The 19,398-nt window shown below is 52.7% G+C and overlaps 10 protein-coding genes across 10 annotated transcripts; 6 read left to right on the top strand and 4 right to left on the bottom strand.

Moving 5' to 3' along the window:
- Positions 1 to 409: 409 nt before the first annotated feature.
- PtrM4_058410 (PRELI domain containing protein) lies at positions 410 to 1,246 on the top strand (the record flags this gene model as incomplete). The annotated part of the gene is made up of 1 exon (XM_001932629.2): positions 410 to 1,246. The coding sequence occupies one exon, from the start codon at positions 410 to 412 to the stop codon at positions 1,244 to 1,246; it is 837 nt and encodes a 278-aa protein (XP_001932664.1).
- A 449-nt stretch (positions 1,247 to 1,695) lies between these two features.
- Positions 1,696 to 1,908, bottom strand: PtrM4_058400 (uncharacterized protein; the record flags this gene model as incomplete). The annotated part of the gene is made up of 1 exon (XM_001932628.2): positions 1,696 to 1,908. One exon carries the CDS (start codon positions 1,906 to 1,908, stop codon positions 1,696 to 1,698), a length of 213 nt encoding a protein of 70 aa, XP_001932663.2.
- Positions 1,909 to 5,246: 3,338 nt separating this feature from the next.
- PtrM4_058390 (BTB domain containing protein) lies at positions 5,247 to 6,504 on the bottom strand (the record flags this gene model as incomplete). The annotated part of the gene is made up of 3 exons (XM_001932627.2): positions 5,247 to 6,023; positions 6,083 to 6,317; positions 6,368 to 6,504. The coding sequence occupies 3 exons, from the start codon at positions 6,502 to 6,504 to the stop codon at positions 5,247 to 5,249; spliced, it is 1,149 nt and encodes a 382-aa protein (XP_001932662.2).
- Positions 6,505 to 7,232: 728 nt separating this feature from the next.
- PtrM4_058380 (Spc97-Spc98 domain containing protein) lies at positions 7,233 to 9,974 on the top strand (the record flags this gene model as incomplete). Its single annotated transcript, XM_001932626.2, has 1 exon — positions 7,233 to 9,974. The coding sequence occupies one exon, from the start codon at positions 7,233 to 7,235 to the stop codon at positions 9,972 to 9,974; it is 2,742 nt and encodes a 913-aa protein (XP_001932661.1).
- Positions 9,975 to 10,714: 740 nt separating this feature from the next.
- Positions 10,715 to 12,175, top strand: PtrM4_058370 (1,3-beta-glucanosyltransferase gel3 precursor; the record flags this gene model as incomplete). The annotated part of the gene is made up of 3 exons (XM_001932625.2): positions 10,715 to 10,838; positions 10,902 to 11,066; positions 11,130 to 12,175. 3 exons carry the CDS (start codon positions 10,715 to 10,717, stop codon positions 12,173 to 12,175), a joined length of 1,335 nt encoding a protein of 444 aa, XP_001932660.2.
- Positions 12,176 to 12,853: 678 nt separating this feature from the next.
- PtrM4_058360 (40S ribosomal protein uS2) lies at positions 12,854 to 13,862 on the bottom strand (the record flags this gene model as incomplete). The annotated part of the gene is made up of 3 exons (XM_001932624.2): positions 12,854 to 13,315; positions 13,366 to 13,580; positions 13,637 to 13,862. The coding sequence occupies 3 exons, from the start codon at positions 13,860 to 13,862 to the stop codon at positions 12,854 to 12,856; spliced, it is 903 nt and encodes a 300-aa protein (XP_001932659.1).
- A 274-nt stretch (positions 13,863 to 14,136) lies between these two features.
- Positions 14,137 to 15,202, top strand: PtrM4_058350 (mitochondrial 37S ribosomal protein uS15m; the record flags this gene model as incomplete). The annotated part of the gene is made up of 2 exons (XM_001932623.2): positions 14,137 to 14,182; positions 14,238 to 15,202. The coding sequence occupies 2 exons, from the start codon at positions 14,137 to 14,139 to the stop codon at positions 15,200 to 15,202; spliced, it is 1,011 nt and encodes a 336-aa protein (XP_001932658.1).
- Positions 15,203 to 15,377: 175 nt separating this feature from the next.
- Positions 15,378 to 15,488, top strand: PtrM4_058340 (uncharacterized protein; the record flags this gene model as incomplete). Its single annotated transcript, XM_066105406.1, has 1 exon — positions 15,378 to 15,488. One exon carries the CDS (start codon positions 15,378 to 15,380, stop codon positions 15,486 to 15,488), a length of 111 nt encoding a protein of 36 aa, XP_065964033.1.
- A 260-nt stretch (positions 15,489 to 15,748) lies between these two features.
- Positions 15,749 to 16,399, top strand: PtrM4_058330 (acetyltransferase; the record flags this gene model as incomplete). The annotated part of the gene is made up of 1 exon (XM_001932622.1): positions 15,749 to 16,399. One exon carries the CDS (start codon positions 15,749 to 15,751, stop codon positions 16,397 to 16,399), a length of 651 nt encoding a protein of 216 aa, XP_001932657.1.
- Positions 16,400 to 16,702: 303 nt separating this feature from the next.
- PtrM4_058320 (LacZ, Beta-galactosidase-beta-glucuronidase) lies at positions 16,703 to 18,802 on the bottom strand (the record flags this gene model as incomplete). Its single annotated transcript, XM_066105405.1, has 4 exons — positions 16,703 to 17,934; positions 17,982 to 18,166; positions 18,215 to 18,434; positions 18,487 to 18,802. The coding sequence occupies 4 exons, from the start codon at positions 18,800 to 18,802 to the stop codon at positions 16,703 to 16,705; spliced, it is 1,953 nt and encodes a 650-aa protein (XP_065964032.1).
- Positions 18,803 to 19,398: the final 596 nt, after the last annotated feature.

The raw sequence follows: 19,398 nt of genomic DNA, 5'->3' as shown, positions 1-19,398 counted from the left end.
TTAACCGCACTTCGATGTGACGTTCCTGCGCCTCGCCTGCGCCTCATTTGCCCCGCACTTGGCCAGGCACCAGCCACATCGGCGTTCGCACGGGCAATTCCGATCGTGACGAGGCAAAACTCGTGATCATGGTAAGAGCTCTACTTGGGTAGAGTCTAGACGATTCCGCCTGCGCATCGTCGTCGTCACCACCGCTTGCTCACACCACCGCCATCACTTGGCTGTTCAATTGTCGATTCACAATTGAGCCAGCTTAACCATGCGCCTTTGTCAATTCAGATAGACTCCCCGCGCGTTACAGGCTGCCCAAAGCTCCTCTTACCTACCTGATTTACATTCCCACACTTGGACTTCTCTCTCTACGAACTGCAATTCAAAAACAGCCAGAGGACGACACAAAGACGCCAACATGGTCAAATTCTACTCGTCCAACGAAACGTACTCGTACCCCTTCGCCGCCGTGTCGCTTGCCTACTTTCTCCGCTACCCCAACCCATACTCTACTCACGTGCTCTCGACCGACACCATCGCACGCAGCTATGACCCCGAAACACAGCGCCTAACCACTATTCGCCTGCATCTTAAACGCTCCAAACTCCCCTCGGCGGTCCTGAAGCTCGTACCTCGATCCCTACTCGGAGCCTCAGCGGGCGGAGAATCACAGACGTATATTCTTGAAAAGTCAGTTGTGGATATGAAAGAGGGCTGGATGGACACGGAGTCGCGCAATTTAGAGTGGACGGGCGTCTTGTCCGTGGTGGAGAGACAGAAGTTCCAGCGTCCCTCGCCTCTAGCCGATGACGTAAAAGTTGGGCAAGGCATGGAAGGCGCAGCACAGCGACATGGCTTCCTCAACTTCAACGCCAAGGGGCCTGGTGCGAGAGTCGAGGACACGGGCGAGACCACAGACGTGACAAGTTCTGTCACACTGCACAGCCACATCGGCGAGACATGGAAGAAGAAGCGTGAGGCTGCGAGGGAGGGCGCCATGGAAGAAGAGCAGCCACAAAAGGTGGGCTTCTTGCGGAGCTGGGGTACCGCGGCTCTGCAGCGCAATATCGAGAAGATTGGTCTCACACGTGCTCAACGTAGCCAGCCGAATGCGCGCGAAGGCATGAAGGTGGTACTAGAGCGCATGAGAGAGGGTGGTCTCGTCGCTGTTCTTGAGGGCATGCGACAAGACCGAGAAGCCATCCTCGCCGGTCGCCCACTTGCAACGCCTCGCGCAGCAAACAGTAACGAATGAATACGCCGTCAAAAGTGATGCTTGTTGGTGTATGGTGTCTGGAGTCTCCTTTGGGCAGGGAGTCCCTTGTGTTTATTATCGGTCTTCAGCGACGGCGTTACGGTCTCTCCCTGCTTTCTTTTCGCTAGTCCTCACTCCTTATGGAACGGTAGTGTTGGCTTTGTCTTATCATCATGCTACTTCTTTCGCAGCTTTTGCCATGTCTCAATTCGAAACGGCCATACCAAATTTGTCGTGCTGGGGGCTATGTTGTGTACAGTCTGTTCGTTGCGAGGCGTTTGTCACAGACAATGGAAAAGTATCAATGAAATCGTCCAAATCATTCGAGTGCACTCAGAGGTTTATGCTAACGAAAGAAGATATTCAAAAGCTAAAATTGGGTATCATACAAGCAACTAACATAAAAGCTAAATATGTAAGCAAACAGAAGCAGCACACAGACACATCCATCAACTATCCCAAATCGGTCCAAAAGCAGGAACACCCCTCCTTTCCAACCCCCCAACAACCCAGTCAACCACTTTTTGGTTACTCAGCACAAACACAGCTTCAACCTCCAACTCCCTATACATACTCCACGCCACCTCCAACAAGTCCGGACGTCCCATCTCCGCCGTATCAATAACGACGGCATCAGGATCCGCCTTGTCCACCAACCCCATAATGTGCGGCCCAAATGTCGTCAACGGCGAGCGCGAAGACCAGACTAGACGTGCAAACTGCCTGCGGTGACTCTGGTCACGAGAAGAAGCGAGTGTGTTTTCAAAAAGAGAAGATAAACACGGACCAATTCCCGAACCAGTCGTCACAACAAGAACGCGAGGAAACAAACAAGTAAGCGAGAGCACACCAGCCGAAGGGTGTGATTTTATGTAAAAATTTACTTTTACCACGTCGTCTCCGGTAGCCTTGGTTTGTGCTATCACACTGCGAATGAGGTTCCTCGTCCAGTCCCCAGCATCGGATATCACCATGCTGGCACATGGGCCCTCTGGATCAGCCGAGGGAAAAGTGGCGAAAGGATGCCATTCGCGGAGCGGCGACGAGGAAATCGCAAGACAGGAGAACTTGTGGATGGCGTTTGGAAAGGAGAGACGTAACGCGTGTGTGGATAGTGGACGGGCGGTGAAAGTCCAGCGACGGAGGCGGAGCCATGGGTATACAAGAAGTACCGTGATGAGGATAAGGTTCCAAAACGACGGATTCCTTACCAACTCTTCCCCCCAACGATGTCGACGCCAACGACCCCTGCCACGAAACCAGCACCACCTCCCCCCAAAACCCCCCAACACAACACCATCCCAAAAACCGATGCGTCACCTCAAACCCATCATGCGACCTCCTCCTCACCCCCGGAACCGCAAACACCAAAATCACCCCCAACAGTACCAGTATCACCCACGCCAGCACCAACACCGTATACCCATACTCCCCGCTCTTGATAACCTTGACACTTAAACAGGCGGTGAAAAGAACCCACCATATCGTCCCGGCTACACCTGCCCCACTGTGTATCCCCCCCGTAACAATACACCCGCGCTACCACCCTCCGCAGCCTCAGCGGTACATGCCATGGGACCAGCCACGCAGAGCGGAAAAAGAAGTTGAGGAGCCAGTGTTGTCGTAGGAGTGTTGCTGTGAGGAAGTTTGTTGATGCGAGGGTGGAGAGGGTTGTGATGTTTTCGTTATTGACGGCGCTGTCTGGTACTTGTTGCTGGTGGAGGTGCTGGTTGTGCTGATACCGCTTCCACAAGACCCCCGCCGCGACTCCGACATTAACGACAAAGACGAGAGTGAATAGTCGTCGATAAACGGTGAAGACAGTACATCTGAGAAGACGTCCAATTCGTATACATCGTCTTGTTCCTGAGTCTTCCCCCGCTTGCTCACCAATCGCAATCGTTTTGGTATTCTCAGAAACTGCGCCAGCGTGTCCATCATATTCGTCGTCGTAAAGAACAACTTTGCTCTCCCCCACCCCCCGCGGCAACCCACCCCTTTTTCTACATCCCCGCCATACTCACCAGCGTCGGCGTCGGCGTCGGCGTAGGTGTGCAAGATACCCGCTGCGTACAATCGCCCCAATGTCACACGGTGCGTAAGCGTCGACCTAGCCTCTCCGTTCGTGTTGTCCCGCTTTCCCCGCCGATAGTACCAGCGCTTGTGTACGGTGTTAGTCTGCATTGCGTTGGTCGTCCCGCTCTTCCCGTTGGGGGGCTTGCGCGACGGAGCTTTGTGGTAGGTGGTATGCCGACGGGAGGAACGAACGAACGGGGGGTTGGGTTCTTTTGCGGATCGAGTGTGTGTGAGATGGTAAGTTCCGTTTTGTGTGCGTGTGTGAGGAGGATGGGGAGGGGGAAGAGGAGAGAAGGGGAGAAAAGGGGGACTAGACATTGTGTTTATTGTGTATGTGTGTGTGGTCATATATGTTATATTGGGAACATGAAAAACGCCTCCTGCGTTCACACGGGGAATATTGGGTTAAACTGGATATCCGATTGGGGGCTAAGACAATGAAATGCAGCTAGGTAGATTGAGTAAGGAAGGGCGTTTGCGTTTGCATCTGGGGCAAGGCAGATGAAAGGGATAGTGTTCCCGTCTTTTTCTGCCATGTTTTTCTCCAAGACTTCATCGGCATGCTACTTCAAGACGTACGTTTCCACTTTCTCACGTGGAATGTACATATGCAAACATGCACGTCATCTGTCGTTTCCCTCCCGAAAATACCGTACATAGTCATAGTCCACTCTGAGCCTAGTCGTAGATAGTCGTACCAACATAGCAAACCCGAGTAAACCGCCCCTCCCTCCCCATCGCACGTAAGCCAAACACAGTCGTCGGACAAGATAGCTAGAAACTACCCCGGGAAGGTGTAAAAAATCGATAACTTGCCGCTGGGAAACGTTGTTATTTGTGGCGTTTTCGTTACCCAGGGTAGTGGTATGGCCCCATTCCACATATACTTGGCAGGCATACCTCGCTCTGGTTGCTAGTACGCCAACGACTAATGCCAATAGGCGGCGATGGCGATGCGATCGATCGTGGTACATGACTACGTGCTCGTATGTGTGGGGTTAGACAAAACAAAACAGTTATATGTGTGCGTGTCCGCTGGCTGGTGTGCTGCAAGGAGGTGTACAGTACGCCACAGTAGCTAGTCTGAAGCTTTGATTAGAAGTTCCCCTCCGTATCATGTAATCAAAAGCTGAGTTTATGGGGAAATGAGCTAAACTAAAGCCATGTTTGTTGGGACCTTCAGTGCGACCAACACAACACAAATGACAACATCATTCTACGCCGCCGAGACGCTTACCTACCCTTTCACTAGAATACCGAATAACAACTATTTGTGTGCCCATCTACCGGAAATGGGTAAAGATACTGTTGCCACCCGCTTTTGGGGTAAACCGGGTACCTGGGTCTATCCATGGACAAGCTCCATCTTGTCAAACGCAAGGGGTGTGTGTGTTAATGAGTAAGCCCTGTTCGCCTCCTCTTGCGCACTCCGTACTGAGACCTGTGTGCGACCAGTCACCCCCGGTTTGCCGCATCGGTCTCTGCAAAGAGATTGACGTCTCGGTGGATTTGCTGATGGTCTGTGTGTTGATCAGTAGTGTCACCTTCAAACGGCCGTCGTGGAACCATATGCAGACATGGGCTCTGTCCAAGCATGATCTGGATGCATCGGTCCGGTATGTTGTAACTTGACACAGAGGGCAATCGGGAGGACAGTATGCGCCATGGGTAGCAGTTGAGATGCGTTCAGTGGTCTGCGTCACGTCAGTGCGAATGGCGACTTGGAAAGTGAGATTGATATTTTGTGCTATGAAAGACTGGAATGTGGCCACTCGAGGGCTTCACTGACACTCCGTGTAGCAGGAGTGAAGGCAGTGTATACGCCCACTGCCGTATACTAACCACTATCGACGAAGAATCTTGCCCGTACATCCCATGCAGCTATAAGGGACCCCATATATATACCAAGCTCCCCCAAAAGCACTCAGTCCTCAGTCTTGACTTCGTCCTTGCAAACTTCGGACTTCATCTGCTCGCTGTTATCGATCATGGCCTCGATGATCTCGAGTGCCATTTCCTTGCTGATCAGGTCCTTGATCTTCGTGAAAAGCTCCTTATCAAGACTTGCAGCAAGGGTATCGATGACCAAGTCACGTAACCTCTTTGGAGTACGCCTGTCGTTGATAACGTTCTTGAAGACGACGCCTAGGGCATGGTCGACAGAGTCCGGTCCAAATCCCAGCAAGGTTTGGAGTTTCACACCGGAGTTTGATGCGTCCTCGATGCTCTCACTAGCAGCATCATAGAGCTTAGTCAAGCAGATCTCGGCGAGCGCATCGACTCCAAGCATGATAGCTAGTCGGAGGACGGCGTAAAGTTGCTCAGCATCTTGGTAGTGAAGGGCCCCATGATAGATCCACTGCATCAGAATTGCAACTATTTCTGAATCGACGTCTTGAAGGAGGAGACGGTGCTGGGCTGCAGCTCGCAGCTTTTCTTTCAAGGCCCTCTTCTCTTCTTTCTTGGTGATCTGGTGTATCAAGACGTATAGTTTCTCAACTATAGTCTGCACGCCGCGTGACTTGATATGTGATAGCCGTATCGATAAGTCTGTGATGCGGCCCAGGTCCTTCACAGTTATGTTCTGAATGTTTTTGGCGGTGATTTGCTCTTGGACAGCGTTATCAATGGCAATCTTGACGGAGTTGGCGTACACCGGCAAAGGCCATTGCTCATAAGCTCTGACAATGAGTGGGATGACCTAAGATCGGATAAGTAAGCTGACAGATGGGGAGAGTCGAGGTATCACGATGAACGTACCTCTACTTCTAAATGACCGCTTTCGAATTGCTTGGGAGTGACCTCCGGAAAGAAGTATTCTACAAGCTTGTCGCAAAGTTTTTTGATGAGTTCGTATTGCTCCCTCAACGGCTTTGCCGCGGCGAAACGATCTGCAAGAAGCTTGCTGTGGCAGCATAGTAGCTCCACATGCATGGTAAACTTGACTGTGAGATCCTCTCCACACTCGACTGTCAGTGGCGTTTTGACCAGCATCCTGTCGGGCCGGGTTGGTTCTGTATGCTGGATACATGGTAAGATACTTACTGCAGAGGCTTGAACGCTACAGAGGCTTGGCTGTTGTGGGCCTCGACGGGAGCTTCTGAAGTCTCAATGCTGGGAGTGGGTGTATCTGAAGGACGAGAAAGTGTCATGGGAGGTGTGTTGGCCTTGTCGAGTCCCATGTTCGTGGACGGCGTTGATGTCATGGGATGGGAACGAGGTAGAAGGATTGAGCTGTGATGAGGGTTGTGTCCGTGAGGTGGTTGCCTGTGAGAAGTCTTGTATTGTTGGTTGTGGTGAGTGGTAGAAGAAAGGTAGATAGATCAGCTGTAGTAAGTTTATATGTCCTTGAGACAGCCACTGTGGACGCCGTCTCTCACCTGTAGCAAGATGGTAGGTAAATTTGTAGGATTTGACTTGAAGGAGATTGGAGGTAAGAGACGCCTGGAGACTGTGAATGACAGCCTGGTGGCTGGATTCATCACATAATAAGCGTGGCTTGTGAGGTGCGAGTGAATAGCTCGGTAGAGCTCTCGTCAAAATCATGTAATCGATGGTTCTTCAGTTTGAGTAGCGTGGCTTGTGTGAAGTCTGTATATTATGAGGTATTGTCGCATCAAACTGCGACACATTCTATCGACTTTGGACGTCATTGCATAGATGCATTCTGTGAGTTCGCTCTCTAGTGCAGCACTACCTAGGGATATTGATAAGACGAAAATAGCGGACATCTCCGCCATCTGACCCGTGAATTGGCACGATGGCGCGGTTCCTATTGTAGTGGGGAAGAGTGGGGAAGATCTGGCGAGGGCAGGAGTGACGATGTTTGTCGCGCACGGGCGTGATCCCCGCAGCAGCGCAGTTGCGCAACCATCAACACGATGGATTTGGGCAGCGCATGCGCGTCAACATGGCCAAATTCCACCGTGAGCGCGTCGAACACGCGTTAAACGAATTGCTGATCCGCATCGTACCTGAAGACCCCAACGATGATGAGGAGGCGGCGGAACAGCGCTTCGAAGACGCCTATGACTTCGCCATCAACGAGCTCATGGGCGCAGGAGATGCTTCACTCGTTCCCGACGTCAACCACATCTCCGACCTGATTGACGGCAAGGTCTCTGGTCCGCAAAATGACCAACACAAGAGCGCCCGCTTACATAATCTGCTCTCCCGTCTCGAGACGCAGACAGTACTGGATCAGAAATGGCGGATGCTCTACTTTCTTTACCGCCTGTCCAACAACGGAGAAGACGATAGCGAACCACAAGCGGTCCAAGATACGCGCAGCTTCTCCCGCGAACCTACTACGCCTAAGCGGCATGCCGCGAGTGCATCGACCCATGGAGCCTTGCAAGATGCCTTCTCCAAGCAAGGCCTGTCACAGATACCAGCCAACGCGGGGTCGCCCAAGTCTTCACGAACTGCGCCCATAGCTGAGAAGCCAGAAAAGCCAGAGAAGCGAAGAGAACGACGATCAACACAAGACACGGCGAAAGAACAGCAGGCGACTGGTGGGCATGAAAACAGCGACAGCATGGAAATTGGACCGTCGGAGCCTACTCTATTGCGCGAGCTACCCTTTACTCTACAGGGCTATTCTTCGACGAACGTTGTATTTCCCTCCTCGACAGCCCTTCGACTACCACCAACGCTACCCGTGCCTATCATCAGTCTACTCCACACACTCGCCGAGCCCGCCATACTATACAAAGGTCTAGCCGAGTTCGTAGAGGCAAGCGACGGTGGTCTAGTCGAACAGAGCTTCCGCGCCGCCTTGGCTAAAGAGCTAAGGGCATACCTAGGGCTTGTGGCGACGTTAGAGGGCCAGATCAAGAGAGCGCTCGCTCAGCTAAGTGATGGGCTGGGACATCACCGTCTCGGCAAGGCTGGCGTTACCCTCAAGCGATGTGTCATTTGGATAAGAGAGCCTACAATGGGTTTGCGGCTTATGAGCCTAATGGTCGAAGAGTCCAAGAGCAAGAAGGGCGGCGAACTGATTGCCCTCATCCATTCTTTCTCTCTCAACCACGGGGACCCCTACGTTATGGCCTTTGCGGAACGCCTGCTATCGGATGTTACGCGTCCTTTCTACGACATGCTCAGACAATGGGTCTACGATGGTGAGCTCGCTGACCCGTTTGGGGAATTTTTCGTATCTGAGCAGAGCGAGGATGAGATTATCGAGGCCAACGGGAATGAGGGCAAAGGGGGTGCTACGAGCGTTTGGGAAGACAAGTACAGACTGAACGACAAGATGGTCCCTACTATCGTTACCGAAGACTTCGCTAAGAAGGTCTTTCTTATCGGCAAGACTCTCAACTTCATTCGCTACGGATGTGGGGATGCAGCTTGGGTGGATACATACTCCAAAGAAGCTTCGAAGGAGTTGCAGTATGGCGATACTGCAAACCTAGAGCGGTCTATTGGCGACGCGTACAAGACTACCATGGCCCGCCTTATAGATCTCATGGCAAACAAGTTCAAACTGTTTGATCATTTGCAGGCGCTGAAACAGTACATGTTACTTGGGGCAGGCGACTTTATTGCCGTCTTGATGGAGTCCTTGTCCTCCAATCTCGACCGACCCGCCAACACACAGTATCGCCACACGCTTACTGCGCAGCTCGAACACGCTGTTAGGAACTCGAACGCGCAGTTTGACACGTCCGACGTGCTGCGCCGACTTGACTCGCGCATGTTGGAACTGTCGCACGGCGAGATTGGTTGGGACGTCTTCACGCTTGAGTACAAGATAGACGCACCCGTCGACGTTATCGTCACCCCCTTCGGATCCAAGCAATACCTCAAAGTCTTCAACTTTCTCTGGCGAGTCAAGCGAGTCGAATTTGCGCTCGGTTCAACCTGGCGTCGCTGTATGACTGGTGCTCGTGGAGTCCTGGGTACTGTGTCAGATAAAGTTGGGTCAGATTGGAAGAAGGCACGGTGCGCCATGGCGGAGATGGTCCACTTTGTTAATCAGCTCCAACATTACATTCTTTTCGAGGTCATCGAATCATCTTGGATCGATCTACAGAAGGCGCTCAACAAGCCAGAAAGCACGCTTGACGACATGATTGAAGCGCATGCAAAGTATCTCAACAACATCACGCGGAAGGGTCTACTCGGAAGCTCTAGCATAGACTTCACAGGGCAGCTACACGAGTTGCTCAAGACTATGTTGGCGTACAAGGATGCAGTAGATGGCTTATATTCTTTCTCTGTCGCAGAGTTCACTCGTCGACAGGAGCATGCCGCGAAGATTGAAACACGCACCGCGGCTGGGCGATGGGGTCTTTCTGAGAAGGATGCTGATAGCTCTGATCCTTTTGCGCGATCACGAGCGGCATCACGGCAAGATCCCGACTCGCCATTTCCGCCGCCTCTGTTGAAGATGGGCATGACAGGCACAGCAGAGGACGACGTGCTACCATCACTACAGAAGCGGCTGAGCCAACTCACAGAGGACTTTCGCGCAAGGATTAGCATATTACTGGGAGATCTCGTGCATTCGCCTGATGGTGAGTTGAAGATGTTAGCCGTCAACATCAACTTCAACGACGTCTACAAACCAGAACGTAGAAGGCGCAAAGGTTCGCAGAAGCGGGAGCGGGAAAAGGATACACCCAAGGTAATTGCTGCTGGAGCATAGAAAAAGCAGTCTGTAATAGATAGCGCAAGCGTATGAACGTTCAATTTTAGCTGTGGCAGCATGTTTAGATGAAAGTAGCGTTTGCTAGTCCTACCGGTAACTTGGCCTCCAGCCTCACACACTAGGACGCCCTAACACAAGCATCTCGCGTACATGGCTTAGCCGCATCAAGCCCGTAGAGCCAAACACAGGCAAGCATCCAACTAGCCAATGGCCAGGCTGGGCGGATCGACGGTAACACGGGCGATATCCACTTGACCCCACGTAACTTTCCCCTTCTCAATCTCAACTTTGTGCCGTGTGTTCCTGACAACTGGATCCGCTTAGGGATGCGGAATGATGCTTGCCCGATACGTGAATGAGGGAGATTGGAAGGAAGGATGGCGCTTGCCTGGTTTTTCGTTATCAAACATGTTTTGTCGATTTTCCAACTTTTCTCTCCCTTTCTTCTTCTCGAACTCGAACTTTCACTCTTTTTCTCGTCGTGTGACCCTGCTCTGCTGTTTTATCGCGCACACTTTGGCCACAGCGCAGTTTCGTTCGTTTCTGCACGACGCATATCCCAAAAGAGCGGCTCGAGCTAGTTAGTGTCATCACTTGTTCAGCCACTTTTCTGTGGAGAGCTATCGCGAACCAAAGTTTCTAGTTACCCGCCTCGCGTCTAGTCGCGCAGCAACAACGTAGAAAAGCTGCCAGGAAGCCCACTTCTTCACTCTTACTTTCAATTACCCATTGCAAACATGGTTCATCTTCTATCGCTGTCTCTGCTTGCAGGCTTGAGCGCTGTTGTGTCGGCCGTGCCTACTATCGAGGTCAAGGGCTCCAAGCTCTTCACTAGCGAAGGCAATCAGTTCTACGTCAAGGGTAAGTAACGCGAGGCTTGTGCTCTACAAATTACAGGATACAATTGCTGACAGTCGAGTGTAGGTATTGCATACCAGCTCATTCCTGACGATCCTCTCATCGACGCGACGCAATGCGGTCTCGATTCTGCGCTCATGAAGACGCTCGGCGCAAACTCAATCCGTGTCTACCACGTCGACCCCGATGCGGACCATACCGAATGCATGAAGACGTTCGCAGATGCTGGAAGTATGTATACCACATATCTCCATGAAATGGGTTTGGCATACAGTTAGCTAACACTCCGCCTAGTCTACCTCTGGGTCGACCTTGATACCTTCGACACCCAAGTGGAGCAAAACACACCTCGGTGGGAGACAGACCAACGCGACGCCTTCGCCAAAGTCATGGACGCCTTTGAGCAATTCGACAACGTAGCCGGATTCTTCATCGGCAACGAAGCCATCACCACAGCCAACGGCTCCGTCACAGCCCCCTACATCAAAGCCGCCACGCGCGACATGAAAGCCTACCGCGACAAGAAAGGCTACCGCAACATCCCCATCGGCTACTCCGCCGCCGACATCGCAAGCCTCCGCCCAATGCTACAAAACTACCTCGCGTGCGGCACCAACGCCGACGACCGTCTCGACTTCTTCAGCCTAAACGCCTACTCCTGGTGCGGCCAAAGCACCTACGAACAGAGCGGCTACAACATGCTAGAGAAGAACTCCGAGGATCTGCACATCCCTATCTTCATGTCAGAAACCGGTTGCAACACGGTCCGCCCGCGCGACTTTGCCGACCAAAACGCCCTGTTTGGCGAAATGGCAGACGTCTGGTCCGGCAGCATAGTCTACGAGTGGATCGAAGAGATGAACAACTACGGCATCATCAGCTACGGGCCCAAAGTCGACGCTGCAAGTCCCTCTGCACCACCTGATGGTTTCCCCCGCTCAGGCAAACCAAGCCCTGTTGAACCGGACTTTGGTAACCTGTCTAAAGTCTGGGCGACACTCAGTCCCACCGGTGTCAAAGCTTCCGATTACAGTCCCACGCAGACGCCTGTCGCTTGTCCCGCTTACACGTCTGGCGCTTGGGAAGTTAATCCTAGCTCGCCCCTTCCTACACTCGGTCAGAAACACGATTTCAATGAGAGTCCTACGTCTGGTAGTTTCAGCGCTACGCCGACGAGCGGTAGCGGTACCCAGGGCGGCGCGAAGGAGTCCGGCTCAGGCACTGGCGCGAAGACATCTGCTCCAGCGTCTACGGGCGCCGCAGCTGGTGGGTTGGGTATGGAGCTCAAGAGCGTGGGTGCAGTGTTTGCTGCCGTCATGGGCGTCCTTGCGTGGTTGTAAACCCACCCGCTTGCGCACAACTTTTCCAGACGAACTTTTGCTTTTCTTGGAGGTACGGTACGCGCACTCCCGCTATACATACCTGCCCCATATGGTTTACGACTATCATGATACGATAATGGACGGATGGATGGAGGAATGAGATGAGTTTTTCACTTTCTTTTCATGTACATGGTCAGGACTTGAAGCAGTTAGTTACACATTTGCATCTAGGCTAAAAAGGCGAGTTTGAGAAGGGAGGGGTTAGTTTACTTACTTGGTACATATACCCTAATTTCATCTACGACATGACACCCAAAGGACACAAACATCAAGCAGCACGCGCACAATAGATTCAAGCACCCATCACTCAATACAATGTTAGACACAAGAGCAAGGTTTGCATTGAAGGACTGGGCGTCAATTAAGTACAACCCGATCGCCAGCACAGGGCTTTCCCCCATACCTCTCACAAGAAGCATGGATATCTTTCCCTCATAAGCGCGCAGCATAAGATCATATCCCTCAACACACCTCGATGCCATGAAATCATGAAGACTGCCGAGAATTTGTCAAATGGTTCTCATATTTTCCTTTTTTTCTTCTCCCTTTTTCCTTCACTCCTACGCCGACATGCCAGTGCGTTGTCAAAGACAGGGTATGTAAGAGAAGGATTGACAAATGCGTCCAACATGACATCTACCACTGAGTAGTGGCAGCAGGGGCAGCGGCCTCGGTACCCCAGCCCTCGTTGCCGGTCTGGGCCTCACCAGACGCAGCCCAGTCGGTGGTGTCAGCGTCCCAGCTGGCGCCAGGGGCAGCAGCAGCCTGGGCGGTGAAAGCACCGGCAGAGGCGCCAGAGACCTCCCACTCGCTGGTGAAGCCATCGGCGACAGCGGCGGGGCCGACCTCGTCCGCACCAGGCACCTTAGCCTCCTCAACGCCAGCGCTGTCCTTGTTCTCCTCAGCCTCGGGGTCGCGGTAGAAGTACAAATCAGTCATAACGTCCCACTCAGTCTCGCGGTTAGCGAGGGTTCCACGGAGGCGGAGGACCTCACGGGCGAGCATCCACCAGACGAGACCAATGGCGTGGCGTCCCTTGTTGTTGGTGGGGATGGCAACGTCGACGTACTCGGTGGGTGAGTCTCCGTCGCAAAGGGCCTATTCAGTGTTAGTTACCAAGTCGTTATCTTCGCAAAGAGGCCGCTTACAATGACGGGGATGTTGACGTAGGAAGCTTCCTTGATAGCCTGAGCGTCGGTGCGGGGGTCGGTGACAATGACGAGGCGGGGCTCCCTGAACGAGCGGGTGATGTAGTTGGTGAAGTTACCGGGAGTGAAACGACCAGCGATGGCAGTGGCACCGGTGTGCGATGCGAACTTGAGGACGGCACGCTGTCCGTAGGGACGGGCGGAAATGACACAGACTATTCAGCGTGTCAGTCAAAATGCGCCTAGTCCAACTGCGCCCAATTCAACATACTGTCGGCCGGGTTGTCGATGGCGACGATGATACGCGCGGCAAGGACAATCTTCTCCCACGTCTTGCCAATGTTCAAGACATTGACACCGTCGGGCCTGGTCTTCCACAGGTAAGGCTCCATGTGCACCTGCAGGTTCTTTGCGCCGAGGTGGCACTGGGCAGCGAGGAGCATCTCAATGTCCTGCTGGGTGGGGTTGAAGATTGCAGGGAGGTTGGAAGGAGCCATTTTGACGGTTTTGGCGCTGTGCAAGCTGGTGTTGGAGACGAGAAGTTGTGGTGTTGCGTGGGAGAGAAGACTTCAAGGAACCGACGTGCGAATTGTCGAATATCGAACATGATTATCGATTATCGTATCGTCAGTGGGAGTCGCTAACCTGAATTGGGATAGCGTGACTGTGGCACCTCCGAACGGTCGGCATCGGTAAAACTCTTTCGCCGGGCTTGATGCTTGGATCCGCAAAACGTTCATGGTGGCATGGCAGCGACAGCGTAGCGTAGCCATGCCACCTCGAATACCACCACTGTCGTGCCTGCGGGCGTCGACTTGTATGTGCATGCTGAATACATATTCATCAACATATCCCAACTAATCGCGACCTAGCATCGTCAATCGCATCCCAATTCACCCTCCCCATTCGAACTTTTGTTTCTACCGCCCGTTTACAGGCAGAATCTGAGGAACGCCGGAAGAAGCGCCTGGCGAACGACCCCTACATCATTGCGCAGCGAAACCAGAAGAAGGCAGCCAACTTGACACGCCGCGCCGAACTCGAGCGAGAACGGATAGCCAGCCTCGGAGACCCAGTCCGCGGTGTCCCAACTCCCTTCGTCGAGTCGTTTGGTACTGCAAAACCAGTTGCTCGTGATGAGAGAAAGATTACACCAGAGGAGCGAATCCATCTGAACTACGCCTTCGACCCCAGCACTGTCGAGAAGCAACTGAAGAAGAGCGAGACGCTAGCTGTACCACTAAGTGAGATCAAACCGCAAGACACGACAGCGACTTACCCATGGGGCAATTCCATCAACTACCGCGAATCAGATGCGATTGAGAAGTCGGTTGAGGAGGTGGAGGAGCAAAACAAGAAAAACCATGCACGTGCTGTAGAGGCTATTGCACGCATTACAGCGTTGGAGAATGGATCGAGTAAGGACCGCATGCGTGCCAACATTGCGCGCTGCGTTGAAACCTTTGGACGCCACAACACCGACAGGATATTTCCGCCAAAGGCACCCTCACTAAGCCGATCTGGAGCTGACCAAGCGCACACTATTCGCCCGGAAACAAACATTGCTGCGGCAGCTAAGCGCGTTGGACCAGATACTGGATCACCAGAGGTGCAAATTGCTCTGCTCACCGCCAAAATCAAGACGCTTGCGGACTTTTTGCAGTCGCGAGGGAAGAATGACATGCACAACAAGCGGAACTTGCGGTTGCTGGTTCATAGGAGACAGAAGTTGTTGCAATATCTGAGGAGGAAGGAGAGAGGTGGTCCGAGGTGGCAGCACTGCATTGCCATGCTTGGCTTGACTGAGGGTACATGGAGAGGCGAGATTTCCTTGTAAGAGCACGGGCGAACCCGACGTCGTAACAGTCCAACTTGATACTCATTGTTCAGTCAACGATGCTATTTCACATGTCGGATCAATCATGTATAACTATACCCAACGCCCCATGGCAAATGTACCACCAAGGAACAACCAAGTGTGAAAGTGTGAGAGTTAATGCATTTACGCCACGATGCCACGTATCGAATCGAGTGCCGTATACATTCTGCTACCAAAAGATCTCGATGTACTTTCCATTCTGGCCCATGGGAAACACGAGTCGGTAAAGAGCGAAAAGCGCTGAAACACCAAAGTCCGTAGCCGGCTTGGTATTGGCTCCACAATCCTCACATCTCCCTCAATACATAAGGCTGCATGACGTTGACTATGAACGCAATAACTAAGTAGACAATTAGATATTTGTGTCCAAGGTGCAACATCATCACCACCCAAAGCCTTTCTTTACTCTTCGGCTGGACCGCATATTTCATGTCTCTATCATCAATTTCAAACTCAAATACTCCTCCCTCCTCCACGTCGTCATCACCATCACCACCAAAAATTATGCACATGTCTACCCCAAGACCATCCTTCCAAAGCGCCCGCATCCACTACCGCGCCATCCGCCTGACCGACACGGCCATATTCGACCTCCTCGTAAACGACGTCCCGGGCTTCGCAAACACAACCTTTGCAAACGCCAAACCCCCCAGCCCCGACGAAGCAGAAAAGTTCCTCAAAGAAACCACCGAAGACGCCCTCCTAGCCGTAATACTATGGCTCCCCCCCACACCCACCTCCGAAGTTGAACAAGAACTACAAACCCGCCGTAAACAAGGCGACGACATCACAGACCCCAACTTCGGCACCGCAATCGGCATCCTGCACCTCCGCGGACCCGCCCCCCACGAGCAGCACCACCGCACCACCGACGTCTGTATCGACATCCTGCCGCAGTACCGGGGTTACGGCTACGGCTCGGAGGCCATTCGTTGGGCCATGGATTACGCGTTCCGCCGCGCGGGCCTGCACAGCATGCGCATGCGCGCCTTTGGCTGGAACATGGGCGCCATACGGCTGTACGAGAAGTTGGGCTTTATCATGGAAGGGCGAGAGAGGGAGGCTGTGTGGTTTGAGGGCAGGTGGTGGGATTCGGTTACGCTGGGTATGTTGGAGGATGAGTGGCGGGGGCTGCAGATGAGAGGGGTGGTTTAGTCGATTGGGGTGTGTGTGTAATTATGCGATATGCGTAGTGACTACGCGGCTTGGGTTTCGAAAATAGGATATGATTGATGGGGGAATACGCATGTTCGGATCTCCGGACTTTTCTGGGCAGCGGCAAGAGTCCGGAGTCCGAGGGTGTGCGCATACCCCGAAGTCATGTATATGTATAACAAACAGCTATTAAGAATAAGAGTAAAACAGTACGAGTACCATGAAGAATAAACTTTCACCCCCGGCTTTCCCCAATCGCGCGGTGATCGTACCACACAGGCCGCGAACTTGCAGGGTATGCCATCATACCACGCGCTGTCCAACCCCGATCATCGCACTCTCGCTAATCAGCACCGTCATATTATGCGCCCGCTTCTCAGCAGCATCATACAGAGCCTGAATATCCTCTTTCCACATCGTCTCATTCATGCGAATCACCTTCCTATCATACGTCATCATGCCATTGACCTCGCCCTCCACATCCGTAGTCTGAGTCCACACGCCGCCCGAGCACGCAAACATGTCGACCTGCTCGCGCAGTTCACGTAAGAGAACATGACCGCGGTAGTTCCACACGGCCGTCGTGTTTGCGAACTCGTACGCTTGTTGTCTGTCCACGGATTTAAACCACGAATGCGTGAAATTGTCGTCGGTGACGAGGGTGCCGACGCCGCCGAATTCGCCTTGCAGCCCGATTCGCGAACTGTCGTACGCTGAGTCGAAGCCGCCGCCTTGTTGCGACCAGAATGGTGTTCCGCATTGGGGCGTGGCGTAGTGGTGGTTGTCGTCGAAGTCGCCGGCGCGGTGGTCCGTCCAGCCGCTGACGGCGTTGATGAGACGGGTTGGGTCGAGGCTGCGGACCAACTCTGTCAGTCTGAATTCAGGCCATGGAGCGCTGGTCGCTTGGCCCCATTCTTCGTTGTAGATGGTCCATGCGAAGATGCTGGGGTAGGATTTGAGTTGCTCGACCATGAGTCCTAGTTGTCTGTCGAATTCAAACTGTGCTGATGGATCTAGTCGGCGGCCACCGGGTAAGTCGGGTCGCAGAGATGGCATGTCCTGGATTAACAAGATTCCCATCTCATCACAGGCTCGATAGAATAACGCTGGCTCGACTTTGATGTGCTTGCGGACCATGTTGTACCCGACTCTTTTCAAAACTTTCAAATCGTATACCATGGCTTCGACACTCGGAGGGGTATAGATGCCATCTGGCCAGAAACCTTGATCGAGCGTTCCAAAGGAAAAGATGAAATCTCCATTCAGGAGCGGCCGCTGTACGCCGTTGATCACACCTCTCGAGACGGTTCGAAATCCGGTATAGCTTTGGACCGTATCACTACCCATTTTAACCGTGATGTTGTACAAGGTTGGGGTATCGGGGGTCCATAGATCCGGAGAGTCAACAGTAAAGACAAAAGGTGTACCGCTGGTACCGGTGGCGGTCGTTTTGGCATCAGTCGAGCCCAATTCATGAACGGTTATGTCGTATGAGGTGCGAGTAGAATTGCTACTGCTATGTACCGTCACGTTGACTTGGAGATGTTAGTATCAGCGAATAATCGAGTGTGGAATAAAGTACCATTGCCGTCCATGTCTGCTGTTAGATCAAGTTTTGTAATGTACTCTTTGGGCGTTGTCTCGAGCCACACGGTTTGCCAAATACCACTGCATGGCGTGTACCAGATTCCACCGCGGGTCAAACTTTGCTTTCCGATGGGAATCTGAATCAAATTCAGGTCTGTAGGATCGTACGTGTACACAAGACTGTGTTTTTCGTTAGCATCGAAACCAACAAAGCATTCATCAACCTACAGCTCATTGGTACCATTGGTACTTAGATATGGCGTCACGTCGACGCTGAATTCAAGATACCCGCCTCTGTGGAACCCAGCCTTCTTGCCATTCACAAATAATGTAGCTTCATAGTCGACGGCGCCAAAGTTTAAAATGACGTTATTCGTGCTGGGCCAAGCAGACGGCACATCAAAGCTTGTCTGGTACCAACTCCAGTAGCGGCCTTTACCCGTGACACCTGTATCGAATTAGTCGACATACTCATAAATGAGACTTGGCATATCACTTACCCGAGAGGGCACTTTCCAGACAAAACGGAACCAATACGGCGTTCTGCAGTTGCTGTCCAAACGGCGGCGACGCATCCGACCCATTCGTCGTATTGCTATACCGCCAGACGCCGTTTAGGTTCTTCCAATCGGGCCGCTGGAGGCGTGGGCGCGGATATTCAGGCCATGGATTTGTTCCTACCGTGTCTGTCCACTCAGTCTTAAGCGGTGTAAAACCAAGCTTGTAATCTGTACTGTTGCTTTGACGGGGACGGATCTTCGAAGCAAAAGCCGTCAACGCGAGAAAGCTAGATATGACACCGATAGAGAGCCGCATATTGATATACGGCTGCTGCTGCACCTCGGGCTGCAGTAATTAGACGCGTATGCGAGATACCATGGAAGAATAGAAAAGGATAAAGAGAAACAAGGAGTATTTGAGCTTTGGATGCGATCAAATCAGCATAGTCGAAGGGATACTATGCTGGCTAAGCAGCACTTGGCTATGGGGATAGCGGCGGGAGGATCCTGGCGGCTGCACGCTTTTGTCGATCACTGCAGTATTGAGGACGCTCGGCGGAGGGTGTGGTCTGCTCGTGATGAATTGATGTATGGCCCGCCTGACCCCGTAAACAATAGATGGGATGCGATTGCAAGGCTGTTGTACGTTGTTGCCGCGACATGACCTCAGCACGTTGTGGCTCTCCAGGGGGAAGGCAGTTCGGGTGCATACCAGTACTTGGCATCATCATCTGCATGGCGTCAGATGCAGATGTTGAGCCTTGACATGTTGATCAGCTGTGATGTGCGCCTTGGCTCGAATGTATTTCCCCGCACGGCCCGGCCCAAATAAGACCGGACCATTAGCCTAGGAACACTACCGGGCAATCGCCAGGAGAGACACCGTAAGAGAGATGATGATGACGATGTAGG

The sequence above is a fragment of the Pyrenophora tritici-repentis genome, chromosome 2 (assembly GCF_003171515.1).
Source record: "Pyrenophora tritici-repentis strain M4 chromosome 2, whole genome shotgun sequence".
Lineage (NCBI taxonomy): Eukaryota > Fungi > Ascomycota > Dothideomycetes > Pleosporales > Pleosporaceae > Pyrenophora > Pyrenophora tritici-repentis.
Note: the sequence above shows the minus strand (reverse complement) of the source record. Positions and strands in the feature narration are given on the sequence as shown.